Source organism: Teleopsis dalmanni, chromosome X (genome assembly GCF_002237135.1).
Source record: "Teleopsis dalmanni isolate 2A chromosome X, ASM223713v2, whole genome shotgun sequence".
Taxonomy (NCBI): Eukaryota; Metazoa; Arthropoda; class Insecta; order Diptera; family Diopsidae; genus Teleopsis; species Teleopsis dalmanni.
In genome coordinates this window covers 74740997-74763715 of record NC_051848.1, presented here as the reverse complement: position 1 = coordinate 74763715, position 22719 = coordinate 74740997, and the positions used below count along the sequence as shown (strand labels likewise).

Genomic DNA, 22719 nt, shown 5'->3' with positions numbered 1-22719 from the left:
TAAAAATTTAATTAATTAAAATAATATAAAAATAGTTTTTGTTGTTATAATTTGATTACTAATAACTCTTTATTATTAATTATATTGTATGAAGTAAAAAAAAACAAAATTTCTGAGATAAAATAAAATAAGTAATTCTTATAATATGGATCTAAATAATAATATGGTTTTCAATAATAACAATAATGAAGGCTGTGGTATGTCAAAAACATAAATCTACATAAAAACCTGAATTTACCAACTATTGAAGAAGCTATTCACCACTATACACCTAAATTCTGAGAGAGACATAAATCGCATCCAAATTCTCATGTTCAACACTTGTCTTTTGCAACTGCACTAAATCGCGTTTAAAGCAAATCATTGATAAATATAATATAAATATGAATATTTGCAAAATTATTGTCTATTTCTATTTAGAGAGATTCAATAAATAAACTAATGAAAGACAAAAAAAAAATAATGGAGGCTAAAATACTTAGGGTGAGCACTTTGATTGATACAGTTTGGTTTTCTCAGAGACGACAGTGACAACTCATTTAACAAATTTTAAGGGGAAGCAACGAATGATTAACATCCGCCAACTTTTAGCTAGGCTATGCAAATTTGAGCGCCATCTGTCAATTAGTTTGTTTACAGTAGCTGTTAATGTGAGACTACCTCAAGTGCATATAGCGATTTTTACTATGGAAAATTTTTGATGTTCTTGTTGGTGCCTGTCATCGCTCAGGCACCATATTCGCCAGATCTGGGTCCGTGCGACTTTTTTCTGTTTCCGAAACTCAAACTGCCGCTTCGTGGTAAAAGAAAATTCACCGAAGGAACTAAAAGCCATACCTACACGGGTCTACGAAAAGTGTATGGAAGATTGGGTTAAGCATTGGCACATTTGTATTGCTTCAGAAGGAGCATATTTTGAAGGAGATAAAATAAATTTGGAATAAAATTTAAATTTGTGTGTTTTATTTACAAAATCCGGGTACTTGTTGAACTAGAGGTATGTCCACAACTAATTGAAAATTGCTTTAAAATATTCCTGTACCGTATTATTCCCTCTGGTCGAGCAATATATTAGAATTTGACGGTAATCTCAAACAAAAGTGTCTTTTATTTACATTCACTTTCGAAATTACAAAGTGAATAACTCTGTAATAATATTTAGACAATGAAAACCTGAATAAGATAAATAGTCGTATTTTAAAATATTTTTATTATAAACAGTAAAAAGCTAAATAAGAGTAATAGTAAAACAATATATTTGGAAGCTGTAAATAGAAAAAACATAAAAATGTATTAGGTTTTATTCTTATAGCTTCCGTAGGAATTAGCAATGAGTATTTACCATAGTCATAAAGTCTTCAGACCAGAAAATAGAAAAAGCTAACCGGATCTGCATAAATTCTGTATAGCTTACAAATTTGTAATAAAATGGAAAACTGCTTACTTCCGCAACGCACAAAAAACATAACCCTTTCGTTAACGATATACTGACATACACACAATGATAAAAAATACTTAAAATAAATGAGAACAATAAAAAAATTAACCATAAAATATATAAAAACGAAGCAAAGAGTTTTGTACGAAACGTGAATAAATTACAGTAGATGAACACTCATTTTTATGTATCCTTAAGCAGCAAATACTCGTAGCTTTGCTTTTAAAAAAGGATATAATAAAGGAAAAGTTTACATAAAATTGGACACAAAATGGTGGTACGTGAGAAAATTATGGGCGAACATAATGTTTAACGATGTGCAACGTCTAATTAGGTTATCGGAAAAGGAAACGGTCATAAAACTGCGTAAAGTATAAAAATTTAGAAGAGTATAAAAAGCACTTCATTCATTGCGAAAAGAGTAAAAAAAATTAATTAAATACAAAATAAATAAAAAGGAAGTACCTTTGGCTTTGCGGATTTTTTATATTCATATAAACAGTTTTAAAAATTCATCAAATTTTTTGAGGTTAATCAAACCTGTTGTAAGTATGTAAATAAAGGTATGAGGTAACTCATGGACTTTAACTTCTCCTATAATTATATTAAGCACAAAGAAGAGTTTCCGAAATATTGCAAAAGTTTTAATTGAGTTCTGCATTAAACTTATATTTTAACTAAAATAAACACTAGTGGGTTAGAATATTAAATAATTTATAAAAGAAATAAAAAAGTAAATAAATTCAGTATTAAAGACGAAAGATGTCAAAGTATAGAATATATAATTCAAAAGTATATTTACATACTGTTCCCTTCATCATCCCTTTCTTTAACCGTAGCTCTCATGGCCCTGGTCACAGAGTCTACCGCTACTACCCCCGCGCTTGTGCAATAATCCCACTTCATTCATTAATTTCCTATCCACCTTATTTATGCCTATGCTGTCTGGATCAGATAAACCTAGCCTGCTAGATATTAAGCTTCTTGCTCCAATCTTTCACCATTTATTTTTGAAATGAAGTTTCCACAATGCTGTGGAAATTTTTTCCATTCATTCCTAAGCGGTGATTTTAGTGGGTTAAAGTTTCACACTGTGGATTTCGACGCTTTACGCCTACTGCAATTAATAACAAATTAATTTTAAGAACAACCCAAAATATGCATATTATACGGAAATATAATTTTCATTTCAGTAGATCTCTAAGCCTAGCTTATAACGCTATTTAGAGCGAGATCTTACAGTTCGCCAAGATTCTCGAAAAGGAAAGCCCCGATACGATGATACTGTGCATATACTAGAGAGAAGCAAAGCAGATGGGAGGCACTTTCATAGTCCTCTGCACAACTGCGGTAGATATGGTTGAAAGGAACATTTAGTCTCCCAGCATCGTTACCTAAAATACAATGACCTGTAAGTAAATCTACTACAAGACTGATATTTTCAAACAAGAGAGTGTGATTTTCTTTTATTGGAGTGTGACCAAATTGTATACAGATTCCTGTATATTGTTAAGTATTCCTATCTTTTGTTAAAAAGTTCGGCACAGAAAGAACTCAGTGCCAGTTTGCATGATGATTGTTTAGGTATTCCAAGTATTCAATTTTATTTTAATATACATATAAAACTTGTGTTTATTTATTAATCTCTCATTGTTAGCAAATTATGAAAAGTAATTATAGTGATGAAGATAAATTAAAGGTAATCTCCACTAGTTGGAACGTTCACCTTGGTAACAAAATAAAATTTTCCATAAATATAACTTTATAGGATTACATATTTTAGTAAACTGATTTGTAAGGTCTCTGATAGACAGAATTTTCAATTATCTTCAGTTTCTAGAAGCACAATTTTTCAAATATACACAAATAGTTATTCTGCATTAAAAGTATATAGGTAGTATTATTTTTCTTGTTCAGTTAAAAAAATTATAAAAATAGACTGGTTTGAGTTCACTATGGTTAAATATATATATGGTGTGAAATTCTTATTTTTCAGGTGCAGCGATTTGATTATGGATTTTGAAAAATTTTGATATTTTTTATAATATATCATAAAATTTGATCAATTCGATTTCTTACATTTTTAATATTAATTTAAGCATTTAATATTGTATATCTGCTTTGATACAGATATGTGCACAAATATGAACAGTTCAGAGTCTGATAGCGCAATATTGGGATTATATTGTGAAATGAACTAAACTTTCAAAGCAAGGTTTCTCAACTTTAATCCGTTCACAAAAGCGGTATTTTGCACCGAAAGCATTGCAATTTTTCCTTTAAACGTAGAAATTGTCGACAATAATTTCGTCAGCTGGTAACAGTGTATTATGGATTATCCTTTTGCAGATAGCATCACTCTAATCTCGGCTTAGAGCACTAATAATGGAATTTCATCTTTTTAATCTCGGCTTAGAGCACTAATAATGGAATTTCACCTTTATTTGACCAATACCGTTTTTATTCAACTTTATGATCCATTTTTTATTATCTTTTTCTAACAGTAAAAGTTCGTTACATTTAATCTTTTTATGAAGGCTCTTAATATCAAGGTACTTTTCACAGTCAGTTTTACATAAATAGTTTACATTTATTTGTGGTTGATATGAAAACTTATTTTATTTTTTCTCCCTGATTGTTGGAATGAGACCTCAGCCAGATGACTTTTAAGTCTGATGACTAAGATCCTCACAACTCATTTCTTAGAGGTGGTTTTAGTGGGTTCAAGTCTCAAATTGTGGTATCAAGTTTCTTAGCGTAATTATAGTTATCATCAACTATTTGCTAAGTAACTATTAAAGCAATTAAATTATACCTACTGGTTACCCTGCAAAAATGTTTCAGAATTCAAGGAAGTTATAGTCAGACTAGCCTGAAACCGCAGATATTGTATGTACTGGATTCCTCGTGATAAAGGCATAGAGGGAAATGAGACAGTTGCTGTTAATGCTAAAACTGGCGCAAGACTTTTAGAAGATTAAAAAAGCGAAGTACTCAGACTTCTGAGATACATAAACTCCTGGACGAGCACATGACACGGAGAGCACAGAAAATGTGGAGAAATTTAATCACCTGTAGAATAGCAAAGAATAGAAATGTGTAGACATATATAAGAGCAAAAGTACAATGAAGATATTATATCGTTTAGCCAAAGGAACTGTAGAATATTAGTTGGTGTATTGAAAGGTCACTGTCAAGTCGCATCATACGAGCACAAACGCAGCGATACTTGTAGGAAAAGCAACGAGCCGGATACAGAGGAAACTCTGGAGCATCTGATGTGTAACTACTCGGCTCTCTCAAGAACTGGACAGAAATATTTGGGGGCAGTCAGTTTTACAGGACTGGAGCATATAAATCAGTTGAATTCTTAATACAATTCGCAAATAATACGCGCATCTTTACTGATGCATACAAACGCTAGAAATAAGACACTGATGTGGTATAGCATTTGGCCTGCCAGCAGAACCTAACCTATTCTTTTATCACAGCAGCTCTGATAATTATATTGACTGGTATGACACATTGCAATATTTCATTCGTACTAGATGGAATTTTTATAAAATAATTAAATTTTTGTTATTGTTTTAAGAATTCAAAAAGTCAACTAGATTTGATCTAGTTCAAAGCAAGGAACTTTATTTATACATGTTTTATTTATTATGTGATTCAGAGTTAAAATCTTTTAAAAAATGATTTTTCCTAATTATATTGCTTTTAATTAAAAATTCTTAATTTTTCCTAGTTTATTATGAGTAAATTGGCCCCAGTGCGTTTTCTTTAATTAAAAACATTGGCAGTCAGACCCATTTCCTACCCTCAACTTTACTTACAAAACTGAGTGACTTGAAGCGCGTAATGTACATTGTTACGTTTCTAGAGATGCTTTTGCGGAGATGCTGTATCTACGCGTAGAGTAGTAGTTATTTTAATTTTTTCCCATTCGTTTTTGAGTACACCGAAATGTACTCATTCAGTTATCTGTGCAAATATATTTTGGCTTTCTAACGAAGTGTTCGACTGCCTTTAGGGAATTTGGAATACCAAATTTAGTCGATGTAAATTCGTTACGATTTCGCACTTGTTGAATTTTCTTCTTATTTTGAATTTTTTTTGAGTTCTTCATAAGTTCTTAGAAGTTTGGAAATAAAAGAAAAAGTTTCTGGAAAAGGTTGACTCAAATTTTCGGTTAATTGAAGCGTAATAAAATATAAAAAAAGAACCAAAAGTATATTTAGCAGCAATTGATTCAATTTCAACAAATTTGAAGAAGGATTAACGTGTATTTTGGCATATACCTATTTGCTGAATTTGCAAGGAGACGGAGATAAAGTGAATTTTAATTAAATTCCTGTTTTAATATAATAAATCCGTTTCAATTTTTAATATTAAAAATTTTCATTTCATTTATAAATTTAATTAAAAAATGCCAAAACTGTATTTGATCAATAATTAGGTTATTTTTATAATACATGAAAAAGATACCATTTCGTAGCATTTGTGAGGTTTAAATTTTTGAGCCACCTAAAAATATTATATTGTGTAACAAATCCCTTCTGAGCATTAAAATCATCTTATGTCTATATAAGTCCTATCCTATTTGAAACAATAGAGTTTAGAGTAGACATAACAAACACATATCTCCTAAACTATGCAATATATTACTGATCACAAACTCATCGATCAAAGCTATAACAAATATATTAAATGAACGTGGGATATGGGAGGCGTGACTAAATGGAGTAGATGCCAACTGAATAAATTATATAGCCACGTTTAAAGGACGAGTTACAACTCTATTGCCAAAAGCAAAATGAAAGTATGACCAGCAACAGTTATACCACTGGTTCGTTCCGGAAATGTTGGCATAATTCATCTGGAGCAACTACAACAAATTAAGTTACTTTAAAAAAAACAAATAAATACCTTTACCTAAATAAATATAAAACTCAAAATGTAAATAGATATATAATGTATAGTATAATTATGTTGGTGCATGTGCAATATTAATTCGTATTAAACCAAAGTATACAACAAGAAGAAGAAAGTCCTTAAAGATATGGATGCAAATAAGTAAGTTCAATGCTTCAATGTATTATAAACACAATTACTAAAGAAGAATATTGACTATTTGTTTGCTGTATCTTGTTCCAATCCCTTAAACTGAGATATCGAATACATCATTTGTATTATTTAAATGAATTGCAAATGTTATACACTTGTATGAGGGAATATCTAATACTCGGCTCAGGGTATCGGCTTAAAAGTTACAAATCTTCGTTAATAGAAATTTGAAACGTATTTTGAACATATGGTGGCCTACAAGAGTCTACAACGAAGAGCTATAGCGGCGCGCCCAACAAAAGCCAATAGAGAAGGAAATGCAGAAACGGAAATATGGATGGCTCAGTTATGCACTGAAAAAGCCGACAGATACAATTACCGATGCGGTATGTTGCTAGAAACAGAGACGAATGGAAAATTTTGTAATAACTATCTGTGAATAGATTAAATTCTAAGTCTAATTTTTATAAATGAAGAACATGTCATAATAATAATATTCTAAATTATTTATGAATTAAAGTATTGAGTGATCATATTTCAGATATACCTATGTGAATAGTTCTGCTAGCTAGAAAAGGCACTGAAAATTGTTGGACTTGTCATATAGTTGTTTTAATTATGACTATATGCTCTATTATAATACTGTAATATATACATATATATATATATACAAAGAATATATATAAAGATTAAGTGGTATTAGAAAATTAATTATTATTCTAATGATTATAACGATATTTTTAAAATATTTTATTGCTTTTTCGTTTATGTTTCAGTGTTCTTATTTTCATTGAAATTTACGTAGATATCGATGTCAATATTCCGGCATCAATAAAACGTTTTACAATGAAAATATTTAATATTATCCGAAAAATATGATACAAAAATTTATTTTAAACCAGTTGCGATACGCGCAATCCAATTTCTAGCAAATATCTCTCGTCAGTACTGAACAAGCTCCGCCAGATACTAGTAAGCACTAGTTAAGCAAGTGCGAGGTCATGTACGAGTAAAATATTCTGACAAAAACATAAATAACTCTCATGTGCGATGTACGAGTGAATGAGCACATTTAGATAAACAAGCATGTACAGATACATGTGCTAAGGTGTTGGACTATACCAAGTTTGTAGTCCAACACCAAGTTTTGTTTTTTTTGTTATTTTATGACGTGAACAATTCGCAAATTTAAAAGCATTCAGTCAAATTTAATGGTTTTTGCCGTTTGATAGTTTCAGATTAGTTCGAATGCTTGCCAAAACTATTGGCACAACTTCGACTAAACCAAAGAAAACTATAATCAATTATCAAGAAGCATTTGCTCAGAAGTCTTACTTTTTTATCAGTTGGAAGAAACTAAACTGTTTGTGTTACGTGCTTATCAAAAATCATGCGTTCTCAATGTGCAGCTGATAAAAATTACTTGGAAGGTTAATAAAATATACAAACTCTTCACGTGTAGTTAACTAATAAATTTGTTTAAATAGAATTATAAGATAAAAATTTTAATATGAACTATGGCTAACTATGACGTGTTTGTGTTGATTTTAGTTCTAATTAAAAGGCAACGGAGAATATATTCATATATGGTATCATATTATATATATCCCTACATATATAGTATATGTATAGAGACTTTTTGGTAACAAAGTACCATAACAGCGGGACGTGATTCCCTGGTACAAGAAACGAAAAAAGAAATGGCATAGCAGCTGTGGGTGTGGGTGGGAGCACATTAAGAATATTTACTAAGATATAGGATGTCGTTTACAAAATCCCAAGCCTGGTAAGATTAAGTCATTCGACTGTGGAAGAATATGAACTAAACAGTCTGGCGGATATCTCATACATAGATACTCAAAAAGTAAACTTCGTGCGTGGTAACAAATTGGCGCTTAAGTTTTACTTAGACAGAAAATGTAACTGTATCGCCACGAAAATCAATCAACCAGTGGCGTTGTCAGGGATAGGTTCAGTTACGTTATACCGGCGATCCCTACGCAATGCACTAAGAAACTCAGAGTTTAAAACTAACTAGAAACTTTTGCGAAGCTTTGAATGGCTGTTTAGTGGGAGGTCTTGTAATTGATCAAGATCCTTAAGAAAAGGGTCTCCTAAAGTGATGAGTCACCACAAAAACAGCGTAGATGGGAGGCATTTTATTGTCTTCCTCACAGCTGCGATAGGTATGATTAAAAGAGAGATTCTATCTTTTAGCATGGTACGCTAGTCTGCAGTGACCTGTAAGTACCATAAGACTGATATATTTATGATGCATCATAATTAGAATATTGGATTTCGTTTAAGTGGAAATTAGCCAGATTGAATATTCCCATCTTTTATTAAATATTTTAGCATAGAAGGAACACAGTAACAATTTGCATGAGTTGTCTGGGGTATTATACTAGAAAAAATTTTTTGGGCAGTATTTTAGAAATGTGTTATGTGTAGATAAAATTTTTAAGGTTGAATTTATTTCCTTAAATCCACTGCCTCACTTGACTATGCCCCGAAAGTATTCAATACGATGGCAAGGAATAGTCTACATAAAAATTCTTGACTAAAAAATCAATGGTATTTCAAAAACTGTTTATCAAAATATTTTAATTCGTATACTAATTTTAGATCTTTTAATTAAATAGTTAGTAAGCTATATATTTTTTAATTTGATACCGTGTATGCATTGAAATGGGTTCTGAAATTACAGGCTCTTAAATCCGTTTTTTGTTCTTTTAAATTTTAGAAAATTTTTTCTTATTTTTCTTAAGATTAATACAAAACTTTTTTTTAATTTTTTCTCATCAAAACTATATTATTTTTTAAATGTATATTTTACTTTAAAAAACTTCCCTATGCATTATAAGTAATACAAAAATATGTGGATGTTCGTGTAGAAAACTAGTGAATTGCTCCTCAAAGGACGGGATAAGAGATTGGAAGAACGTATGATATAGGAAGATAATATTTTTATTAACTATAACAAATTTGAGATTGGATAATCTTAATAATGATTGGACAACTTTTACATGTGAAATGAAATAAGGAGTTTAAGCCCAATATCGGTTCAAATATTGTATTAAAAAATATATATATAATTATATTTATATAATGTAAATTATTTTATATGTATTTCTTTACTTTGTATTAAAAATAAAGTCAAATAAGAAAGAACACATTCAATACTTAGTATATACACAAATATTTAAAATTGTAGCTTTATAATTTTTATATATAAAAGTTATGCAGTTATTATCAAAATAAACTACATATGTATATAAAAATAAATTTTTGTATATATCTTATAGTTATTGATAATACGACGACGATTTTTACAAAATTTGAATGGAATATTATTATACGCAAGGAGAGACTTATTGGATATATTTGGATTTGATTGGTGGAGCAGTTATTGTAAAAACAGGCGAACATGGTTGTTTAGAGAAAAATAAAGGTTTTTTTTTTCTCTGAAAACAATAAACTAAAAAACATTTGACGGATCAAAATTTATATATTTTAAATTTTAATTAATCACTATTATTTATTATGATAAAATATATAAATAGAAATATATATACGCAGATTTTTTCAATTACGAAAAAATATTTATAATGTGAGACTGGACATTTAATTTAACTTAGAATGCAACAAAAAAAATTATTAAATTTAATTTCACTTTTTCCAATAAAAAAAAGGGTATTTAAAAATAGATTAAATTTTTAAATAAATATATCATAAAGAAATTTCATTAAGCTGCTTACTAGAAATAGTGCCGTAATGAAAAATATATGTGTAAGGAACGTGAAAATGAAGAACAACGTATAAGACATACTCCCTTGGTACCCGAGGTACCAAAATATGCATTCTTTCAGACAGCCAATCAGTTCTAAAATATTTAGCAAACTCCTCATTCCAATCATAGTTTTTTTTAAATTTATTTTCTTATATTGCGATCTGTCAATTCGGAATAGACAATAAACAATAGCTTGAAGGGACTGTGCTCAGTAGTACATCCGTCTGTTGGAGTCGGACACATTAAAGTTCCAGTGGCGTTTGTTTGCGGAGACGTGTGAACGTTCTTCCTTCTGCTATCATTCTGCTCATAGAGTGGTTGGGAGGATGTAACATACGTTTTTGTGTTTACTAGCTTGGCTTTTTATAACATCCTTACCTACAGGAATGTTGAGATCGCGATGTATACATTCATTTGTTATATATCTAGGAGCATTTATAGTTGGGGGAGGAATGTTCAGGTTTTTAATACCCTTGCATTGAGGAACTACGTTATTATTACGTGGGTACCGGAACATGAAGAGCATGCGGAGAATGAAATAGCACACTCTCTAGTAAAGAAGGGTGCATGTACTTCTTTCATTGATCCAGTGCCTTACTGTGGGGTAACAAATAGTTTCACAAATAACTTATTATGTGAATGAGAGAAAGAAAATCTACTTGAACACTGGAGTGTACAAACAGGCATGTAGCAGTCAAGATTGATTGATCCTGAACACATCAAAGTTGACGCTATCCTTAACCTTATCAGAAACGATATTGAAATCTACACTGAACTTCTTACGGGACACTGTAGAGTCAATTACAACATGTAGAATTTAGGTGCGGTAGAAAGTGATTCTTGTCGACTCTGTCAACAAGAGGCGAGGTGAAGGAAACATTAGAACATATTCTATGCAACTGCCCAACGGTGGTAAGACGTAGACTTGACAGATCATGGAAGCGGGATATGAGTCTCAAATGAAATAGGTAAAATTAAGCCTTTAGTAATTACGAGATTTTTAAATAGTCTAGAATTGTTTTAGTTGGGCTCTTAGGCGCACAATAGATCCTTTAGGTCGGGATGCATTCATATCCTATTATTTAATTACAATAACTATGTATGTTGTAGGTGCTGGCAACTTAAAAGCATAGGTGTTAGCTGATATTTTTGCTGAAAAATTTGATATTTTTAAAAAGTAATTCCTTCAGAATTACTAGTGGTTTAAGACTTGTATTTCGTAAAGTATTCATTGCTTGTATATAAGCATTTCAATATTTTATAAAGTAGTACTTAGAAAGATTTCTTTGCAACCAAAGATTCTGTTTTGCAATCGATTGTTAACAAATAAAGTATTTAGAATGTGTCCAAAAATACTGCAAATACACCTAAAATTCCCATTACTTGAAGAAATCAAATGCACACAAAATAGTACACAATTCTGCATCTAAAAATACTTTTCTGATTTTTTTAGAAAATAATTTATTTTCTAATGAATGTCAGACATTGACCTTTAAAGTACTTTGGCTTTGAAGACATTCAGAAGCGTAAAACACAAAAAAAAAAATAATATTGCCGTTAGGAAAAGATATTTTGTTGTTGTGAAAACAAAGATTTTATTAAGAGTACCGAATTTGATAGATACAATTCTTTACGACACAAATACATAAATGGCAAGCCTTGAGAAAATTGAACAGAAATTGTAAAAAACTACTGTTAGCGAAAATCTGAGGAAAAGCTTATTTTCCAAACTACAACCTCAGACACCCACAAGTCCAATAGGCGTAAATTTCTATTGGCTATTAAAAGTTTTGTGGAAGTTTGGAAACGTTAAGCCACTGACAATTTTATGTTTATGGTGTGAAATTATCTGTTCCTAATATGAGTTTTGATGTTTTAACAAACTCAAGTAAAAACTTCTGAATTTCTGTGAGATTATGGAGTGTGTATCTGTGCTTGGTACACAAAACTTTTTCAGAATTAATGTACCACGTATTCTGTTTTTATAACTTGCGACAGATTGTAGTGACATATGAAAAAAAAGTTTTTTGTGCAAATAAAAAAATATAAAATTAAATTTAGACAATATCAGCGCCAATATATGCTGATAAAAAAATAAATAACATATGTTATGTTTACGTTTACAAAAAAACATAAATTACTTTAATAAACAAATTAAAAAAAACAGTGGTTAAATGATTCTAACAAAATCTAATTAAAAACAAAAATTTATTTGGTCGAAGAGGTTGAATATTTCCTAAGACCACTGATGATGAGTACTTGGTATTACTCAAAACAGCGTTGTATCGTCAGCTAATTTTCAATAAATTAACTAAAATGTTTGTTGTTGTCTTTTCGTTTCTATTTGAACGTTTCTTACCTTTATATAGTTTCACCTTCGGCAAGAAAAAATTAACATTAAAAAATTTATTTAATTTAATTAACTATCAAGTAAATTTGTTGTATGTACAAAAAGTGAATGAGCCTAAATTTTAAGTTTAAAAAAATTTTTTTTATTTTAAAAACATTTTTGAATGTTACATTCATAATAACGATGATTATTCTATAAGTTAAACAGCACCAGTTACTTCTACAACGTGCACTTAACTTGGTTAACGATTCTTTAAAATATCTGTAGACGACCACATTGCCTGATACGCGTATCTTGTGGACTCCTTGTCAATGCTGCATTGTTAAATGATTTGCATAGTTTGGAGACTTTAAAGACGTTCGATAATCTGGTCACCGCAGACTAAATAATAAAAAAAATACATGAAAGAGTTACTGAAGTTGCAAGAGATAGTTATAATAGTTGGTACTCTATTACCCTCTGATGATACTTCATAGCATTTCAATGTTTACTACTAGAAAAGTTTAATTAAGAACGGTGGTGGAATTCAGGCAATAGTAACATCATAATAATAAATTTATAACACAGTATTGAATTCAACAATGGGCCCCTTCTTTTGTAAGCATATCACAAAAGAACAATCGCTTATTTTAAAAATAACATTTGAAACAACAAATAATAAGCAACTCAAATCGAATGGTTGCAAGCAGTTATTTATATAATTTTTTTGCAAAGTATTTGATAAGTATTTTTGATACTTGTTAAGTATGATAAGTATGGGTGTTCTTGATAGTCTCAATGAAAGTGTTAAATTTCTCTGGATTTTTAAATAATAGTGAAAAAGTGAAAAGGTAAAAAGTTTAAATTATGGGTAAGTATCTAAGTATAGAATATTTAAAGAATTTAGGCAATTATGTCCCAAGAGTTATATGGATTACCAAAGTATTTAGAATACTGACAGATTCATATGTTCACTATAGCCAAGAAATATACATATTTATTATACATACAACTTCATAACAGAAAATTACAAATCAGATAGTGATTTATTAATAAGTATTTTCGAAATACTTATAGGAATGACAGAACACATGATTGCGTATCGCAGAAGTTCGTAAATGTTTTATCAAAGTGATATTAAATTTGATGCCGTATGTAGTATTTCGTATGATAACTTTCTGAAAATTAGATCAAATTTAGTAATAGGTATGTGTACCTATCTTTTATTGTTGTAATTGTGTTTTAAAAAATGCATATATCGAACTCTAGTTCAGTGATGCCAGTACATTTCGATGTCTATGTAAAACCAATACATAAAAGATAATTATACCAATTTCTATGCAAAACGTTCTTCCCCAATAAGATTTAATATGAATCAAAAAAAATATTTGGATTCAAAATTCGCTTCGATTTTATTATAATAAAATGTATTGTATATTCAAGTAGTGAAGCTTACTTTTAGGATATAAGTGCTACTACTAGTATTTATAATCTAGTCTAAGGGATGGCCATAAGGGATCATGTGTTCAAAATGAACACATTTTTCCCGCTACCACTACACTCAAGTAATTAACTAATTAACTTTTTTTGCTCAGAAATTATTTAATTCGACCTGAATAAAATGCTAAAGGATTTATTTGTTTCATTAAAGTTTACATTCGGAATAATCCAAGAAGAGAAATACCCTTAAGTTAATTATTTTAATGCGTGAAACCAGTTAACTTAATTTAAGTAAATTAAAGAATGACTTATTGTTATAAATAAAACTAATTTAGTAATCCATATTAACCTCGTAGTTTGTATTTACAATTATAGTAAAAATTTTCCATTGCTACCCATAACATTCCATGCAAAGGTTTTAGTTTTACAACCGTTCAGTGGATGGAATATAAATTTAAAAACCTCAAATGGATTTAAACTATAAATGAATAAACTAAAAATGACGTTAAGTACCAGAATAAACTAACTTATAACAACTTATTTTCATATAAAATATCTAATGCAAATAACCAAAGATTACGAAGTTAAATTGTCATTTAAAATGCAAACCAGAACAACATTCCCATTGTTATGGTCGATTTTAGTGAATCAATTGAAAGGAGTTGGAATATTCTGTGGGAAATAATTTGTTTTAGAAATGTTTATTAAGTAAATAAAATATCCGTAAAAATGTATAAAACATTTTAAGGGAACAAAGAAGCTGTGTTATCCTGGCGTTCGTAAAACCTTCCATTAGATCCTATATCGCCCGTTGAGTGCACGTCCTTTTTTGTTTGATTTTACATCGGAAGCACGCTCGCTCACACAAAAGATGTTAGCATAACAATGTTAAAATATTGTAGCACTTCGATAAAATAACTCCAACCAAGAATCTACAATTTTTTGGGGTTTCGTACGCATTTGTTCCACTTTCAAAGTAGTACGTGACCGGAGTTCATCCAATATTGCACGGTAAAGCGCCTCGCCGAAGTAACATTAAATGTTAGCTGCTGACTTTTCGAATTTTGTGCCTTCTTTCAAGTGTCAGTGGGATTAAGCGCTGTGTAAATACAATATGTGAGTGGCGTTTACGTTGTTTGAAGTGATTATCTATAGATTAGTTACGATACTTAATTTATTAACCTGCACTTTTCCTTTATTGTTTTAGTATTAGGAAGATTAATATCTGGTATAGTAGTTTCTATAGTAAATAGAAAATCTCCTTACACCATGCAGGTGATTTGGGAATGACCATTTAATTTATAAAAATATCATGAAAAATTGAACTTTTTAGAAACTATATATATTGTAAGCAAAGAAACTGGAAAGTATATGGCATTTTAGATTCTGATTCATGCGGGGTTTGCTAAGGATGCATTTTGTCACCCGTGCTGTTTAATATTTATTCGGAAACCATATTTAATAAAGCTCTATTTGATGCAGATTCTTTAGAGGGATTAGAGAATCTATTAAACGGTATTACAAGAAAATGTAATGAATATGGACTAAAATTAAATTGCAGTAAAACATAATATATGATAATAAGCAAAAGGAATGTAGGAGTAACGAGATTGACTGCAAATGGTTCAAGCATAAAAGAAGTAGATAAATATACTCTTAATAAAAGTTGAGTAGATGCCAACTTAACGAACATTGGGACCACGGTTGCCACTTGGAAATTTTTTTCTGTACCAAAATTGGTTTAAAAAGGTACCATTTCTGTAAAAAAAGGTCCAACATTTTTTTGGATCTTTTTGTTTTCTCGTTCTGTGTTTTTTATAGTGTTATAAATGAACAAAATATAAAATAGTGCAAAGTTGCATTTATAAAAAAAATTAATTGGAAATATCCACAATAAAGTTGGGTCGTCAAAAATGTACCAGTTTTTGAACATGAGTACCAAACGAAAAAAAAAAAAAAAAAAGTACCAATTTTGGTACTAAAGTACCATAAGTGGCAACCGTGATTGGGACTATTATGAGGAAATACGTGTGCAAGTTGAAAAGGTAAACAAATCCTTATTATTAAATAGTCGTATAATTAAGGTTTCGGAGGCTGAAATGTTACGTCTTCTCTATATTACTCTATAGTATAAAAGCGTGGACGTTAATGGTTGCGTCGATAAATAAACTTGAAACTTTCGAAATGTGGTGCCATCGGCGTATATTAAAAATCAGTTAAAAGAAACATGCAACAAATTCGGAGGTACTTTTGCGACTTAACAAAGAATGAAAGATACTAGAGACAGTAAAATGTCACTTATTAGAATACTTTGATCATATTTTAAGGCATGCAGAAAAATATAGTCTACTCAAGCTAATCATTGAAGGAAGAATTGAAGAAGACACGACCGTGGAAGAAGAAAGATATCGTGCCTTAAGAATCGAATACAGTGATTTTGTAAAAGTACAAGATCGCTTTTTCGTGAAGCTTGTGGACAAAACAAAACTATCAATCATGTTAGCCAATGTTCGAAGTGGACAAGGCACTTAGAAGAAGAAGTACCATTAGAATATATATCTGGATCGGGATGTAGTTTACAATTTCAAATTAAGTGAATTACAGTAATGCACTACTACAAGTCTACAGTTGTATGTCATATGCTGGCTTTAGAATCTATTTATTTAATAGAACATTGTTTTGCATTGATTTTGTTTTGCAGATGATAAAGTGCTTGGCGAAGAAAAAATATATTTGGCCAAGTTTTTCTTATTTCTTCCTCACATATGTCTCCAACCGGAGCTTTAGAGTAAGTTTTAAACTAAGATATTTAGTTAAGTTTGTATATGCAATACATAATAGAGTGTATACATATTATTTAATATGTATAATATATAGGCTTGTATGTTAAGTTTTATTTTTAATTGTGAACTGACTGTGCGATATTAAGCAAATGTTCCACTTTTCCGTCCATATTATTACCAAGTCAACTGCCAATTGCAACTTACTCATTGGCAATTCAGTTGAGCAAGATGCAGTCATAATCTCAAATGATAATTATCGAGATTTGATAGATGAAAACATTGCATTCAAGAAATTAATCGAAAACCGCGTACTAGGCTATACGTGGTGTGATGACATTTTTATGTTGCCAAAAGATCCATATGGTAGATTTGGACCCACTTTGGATTCAATACTGAATAGGAAAATATAGCATATATGAATAAAATTTTTTTTTATTAAAATATATTTGGGTATATTTTTTTGATTAATTTTTCAACTGTTTCATCTATTGCCAGGAAATCAGTCTTATCTGTGAATGATGCGGTGGTGTATTGGTTATATGATGGCAAGTCAGACATAGACACCGAGTACAAGTTAACGCAGAATTTTTAATTAAATTATATTTTATTGGTTTTTTTATATAATTAATTAAATAAAATTTATTTAAAAAAAAATGAAAACATTAAAAAATTTCATGAAAATTTGGATCAACAACATTTATGAGAATTTTCTTTTGTGTTATTTATTATTAATAAAAATAAATATCCACGTTGACATTTGAATGATGGTTAAAATTTTATTACAAACATATTTTCTATTTTATTTTGTATACTTGTTATTGTAAAAAATTGAAAAAACAAAACAAAAAAAAAATTGGAAATAATAAATAATTGCCACCCAGAATTTGTGTGTAAATAATTGCTTGCACCTTCAAAAGTTGTGAAAAATTTACGCTGTGGAAAGAGAAAAAAAATAAATAAAATTCAAAACAAAACGTGCGCCAATCCATTTTTTAATTCAAATAAAATTCAAAATAAATAGCAAATTTTATATCTCATCGCTCAAAAAACTACTTAAATATGCGAGATACAAGCGTTGAAACTTGAAGTTAATTCACCAGCAAAAGTTTCGTTTCTATAGTATATAGTATCTGTGCAAAATGGAAGCAAAATGAAAAACTGAAAGCAGTTTTAAGTTTTTGCATATTTAATAAAATTTCAAAACTTGAGAATGTAAACGAATTAATTATCGGGGTAACATACTACTGAGTTCTAGTTGCTGACAACTTTTTCCTCTCAAAACTTTTTCAATCGAATTTTGAACTAAAAGTAAAAGTCTTTTCTCAAAACCTGAACATAGTTTTGTGTGCTCACTTATCTGAAAGTATGCACCCCTAGATATGCAGTTGTACGGTATTCCGTATAGTTAGACTATCAATCGTTTTATATATTAAGATGAAAATTTATGCAAATGCAATTAAATATTTAATTTTTTTTATTTACATATAGCACGTACATCTATATATATTAATATGTTTTAAATACGCTTATAAATAGACTATTTATTTTTTAGTTTATATGCAACAATGACATAATAATTTTGGCATGCATAATATTTCACTTCCATAAATATTTGTTACATTATATTGAGTATGAATCATATAAATATTTTTGCAATTTTGCAATATTATAGATTTCTTAATTAATAAAAAATATCTTAACTATGCTATTATTCTTAAATTATTTACATTACACACATCTGATTACTATCACTACTTTGGTGTAGTTTACTAACAATATTCTTAATAAGTTTCACTAAAGATACTTTTTCAACCCAGAAATGTTCCAAAGTGTGATTTTAGCTTTAACCCATTAAAGTCTGCCTATAGATCCGCTCCTACGGTTTTACTTACAATATTTTTAATAAGTATAATTTTGATGAAATTTCAATGTATGTCTACTAGAGATCATAGAAGTTGAAAAAAAAAACAAAATTTTTTTGATATCTTGAAATATTCCATAAATATAGCATGGGTATTTAAATACCCGACAGGCGTTGATGTGATTATTTTTCTATCATATTTACATCGCTATTGCTTAGAGGACACATTAAACTGCTTAATAAGGATGAGAGGTTCTCGTGTTTTCTTATTTTCCAATATTTGACAGCACTTTTCCTCAGCATTTTCCGACAAAAAAAAATCTTTCACTTAGTTCGCGCTAGAATGGTTTACGTATTTACACTTTCTTGGGTATTTAAATACCCAATAGACTAAAATAGGTTAAATGTTTGAAAGAGTTGAATTCAGAAAAAAAATTTTAAATAAAAACAAAATTATACTATTAGGTATTGTAGATTTAACGCCATTACTCACAAAAAAAATATTTATTTCTGAGTGATTATCAAATTTGTATCTGATGATTTCGAGATATAAAGATAGAACTTTAAGAAATAGATTCTTTAGATAGATTCGATATTTTTCCCAAAACGGAGACAAGTATCGAACCGAAAAATTGAATCGGTTTATTTCGTATCAGCGCCCTGCAGTTTCGTACCTATTTATTCTTGTGTATCTCTTTTCGATAATTAAAAGTTTAATAAATAAAAATTTAAGAATATATATTATTTATAAACCTAAAAGCTTCTTTTATATTAAACTATTATGTTCGCTGTGCTATTTGAAAAGAATTAATTATTTCAATCATGGCAAAAATCTAATTTATGATACAAATAAATAAAAATTATTCAATTGATACTGTAATCCTGATATTTAAAATATATAAAAAGACATATTTTTGCCGGAGTAAAAACCAGGTGAAACAAAACAATTTTTTTTTAACTGAACCAAAATACCTGGACAGGTAAGTCTAAAAAATCGGAATCATGCTCTACAAGCAATTATTAATGAATACCTACATATCATATTTGGCATTAGTACAATTGTCACTATTAGCACATAGCGCTTTAAAACTGTGTCCGAAGTAATATTTAATAATGAGAATCATCTATTTATGGTGTTTAAAATTGACAACTTTTTAGGTTCATTACACGAACAAATAGATGCGTCCTCTAGAAGTAAAAGGTGGGTCAAAAAGGTGGTTTAAAATTGTCTTGAAAAGAATAATGTGCAAAAGCTGGAGACGAATAGTCAATCATCAATATGCCTAAAAACGATATTAAAGATTAATTTGACCTACAAATACACTGATTTCATACACAGTTTAATTCATTCATATATCATTAATGTAGCATAGCCAGGATTATAATAAGGGTAAAGGGGATATACTAGAATCATTTTGTTGCCGATGTTTTTTTTGCAGTTCAGTAAATTAATTATAATAAGAATTTAATTTGTATACACATCGATATATATTTTTATTGGTGTTAACTTTTTGTTTAAAAACTTAAACAATTTTTTCAACAACTTTTTCCAGTTATTTCTAAAAGTTTCGTCTACTTTTTAATATTTAATCATTAAAGATTGTATTTAAAATTAGTTGGAAAATATAAAACAATACAAATCAAATAAATAAATATAAATAAAAAAATAAATAAAATAAAATATAAATATATATATATACATAAAAAAATATATCAAATATAAATATATTTATAAAAAATAAATAAATATATAAAAATTTAAAGTTCTTATAATCTTTATATTACATTGTTATGAGGAAGGATGTATCGCTTTGATTCCACACTGAAGAAGTCACTGGCAACAGTATAAGAAACTATATAATTGTATTATAAAATAAAATATATATATTCCATGAAGTATACAGCATTTCTTCACTATTTACGCTCGTATTTTAAAATAAATCTTAAATAATTTTATTTTAGAGTGCAACACATAGAAGTCATAGAAATCATAATTATTTGTAAAAAATCATTAAAAAAAAATTAAAGAAGAAAAAAATTTATTTAAGGCACATAATCAATAGCACGTACATTTATTTGAAAAAAAGGATGACATGTCCTACTGAATAAAAAGATTTGCACAGGAAAATTACACACAACTGTTGCGTACTACACGGAAACAATAACGACAGAATCTTCAAATAACTTGAAAGCGCTCACCTTCGAAGCCCTCCTTCAGCTTGGCAGCTTCGTATTTTTGGAGTGCGGTTTTTATGGCTGCTCTTTCTGAATCTTTTAAATTGAATATAAGATCCTGTGCCTTTTCCTCGGACAATGGAAGTGTGCCTATATTCGTGAACTTAGAGTATGGACGTATACTTGTCATCGCAGGTGACACATTGTTTGAGTGGACTAGAGTTGATCTGCAAATCTGTGTGAATGGACTTAGGAACTGAGGAGATTTCGGCGGCAAGAACTGTTGCTTCTCTACTTTACTCACAACACTGGTAGAGATGAAAGTAATTGGAGTCGTTATATTAATTTCACTCGACATATGCCTTCTCCAAATGGATCTCAACATTTCGATTTGGGACGGTAATTTCAGTGTACATTTCTGACTTTGAGTGCTCTCGAAACGTAAACAACTCGTTAATAGGTTCCTGATTGCTGTGCGTTGGATATGCATACTGTCTGTAACTATCACTTTGCGTATTTAATTTTAATTAATGTAAATTTAAATAAACGTAAATATTTTTAAATGATCATTTATTCAAAAAATCACTGAACAGCAAATAATAATTCATGCATTCAATTTTAATCACGGTTTTGTTTTGTTTACTTTGAGCGCGAATTTTGATTTTGTTTATATCGTTAAACTTTTTGTTGACACTGTTTGCTGTTCTCATACACAAATGACGTCACACCTTATGTTTACTTCTAAGTGCTATAGTTTAACTCAGCATCGTAGCCGTTTATGAAGTTGGTTTTTATTATTTAATAATAAAATGATATATGTAGCACCAAAATTTTTGAATATTAGTAACCTGATTAAGAATAATATCGTTATAAGCCGTTATGCATTAAATTAAATATTCGTAAACATTTCACAAAAAAGTCCCGCCGTACCTCAGTCGCGGAAGTCAGAAATAACTATTTTTGTTGTTTCGTATTAAAGCTTTTTTGCATAACTACGCGAATACCGTCCAACTCTTCACTTGTTTGGTGTCATGCGAACTTTCCTACTACTTCCCTACAGATAACCACTTTCAATTTAACCAAATGCTACGAATGTTTTTCTTCTCAGTGCAAAATAAATCTCACGAACAGCTGATTAGTGAATTTTTTGATTTTGTCTTGCTCAAATTCGTGGTGAACTCGTGGTGAATAATGCGCAGGGTTGCAAAATAAGCAAAAAATTCTTTTAATATTAAACTTAGAACAGCACGCATAATGTATATAAATCATATATATAAATATTTTTATAAATTTTATGTGTTTTATGTTTCCATTTCTTTTCAATTATTTTTAATAACAATTTGTTGTTGGTATTTTACTGAAATTTTCTTTTCGTTTTATTAAAACTTGCACAATCGTTGTAACATTACCATGTTGAGTGACAGACAACTTTATTATAAAATTTTATAAAAAAAAAAATATGTATAAAATTGGTACTCTTTTAAAAATAATGACAAAAGTGAGGTAATTGTGAAATTGAAAATTTCATATAATATCTTTACACATTGTTCTCAATGAATGGTTTTTTGGACAAATAATAAGAAACGAGAATAAAATAAATCTATTAATCAATACAGATTATATGTATTTATACGAGGAACATATTTGATTAAAATTTTTATGTGTTGTCTATCTTTAATTATATAACAAAATAAACAGACTTCTCCAGCTTAAGCATATATGTATGTATATACCAAAGATTTATTATGCAGTGCAACAAAGTTTTATGATCGTTTAATGATCATCAATGCTTCATGAGAAGACTTTCGTTGGTACTCTTTCAATTAAAACTGCTTTCAA

At 29.3% G+C, this 22719-nt stretch overlaps 1 protein-coding gene across 1 annotated transcript in view; it reads right to left on the bottom strand.

The window, feature by feature from the left end:
* LOC119661858 overlaps positions 1-21994 on the bottom strand; it is a 71059-nt gene extending 49065 nt beyond the window's left edge. The window contains exon 1 of the mRNA XM_038071363.1: positions 20905-21994. Coding sequence (XP_037927291.1) covers positions 20905-21370 — 466 coding nt within the window. The 5' untranslated portion in view covers positions 21371-21994. The remainder of the gene's footprint in view (positions 1-20904) is intronic.
* Positions 21995-22719: the final 725 nt, after the last annotated feature.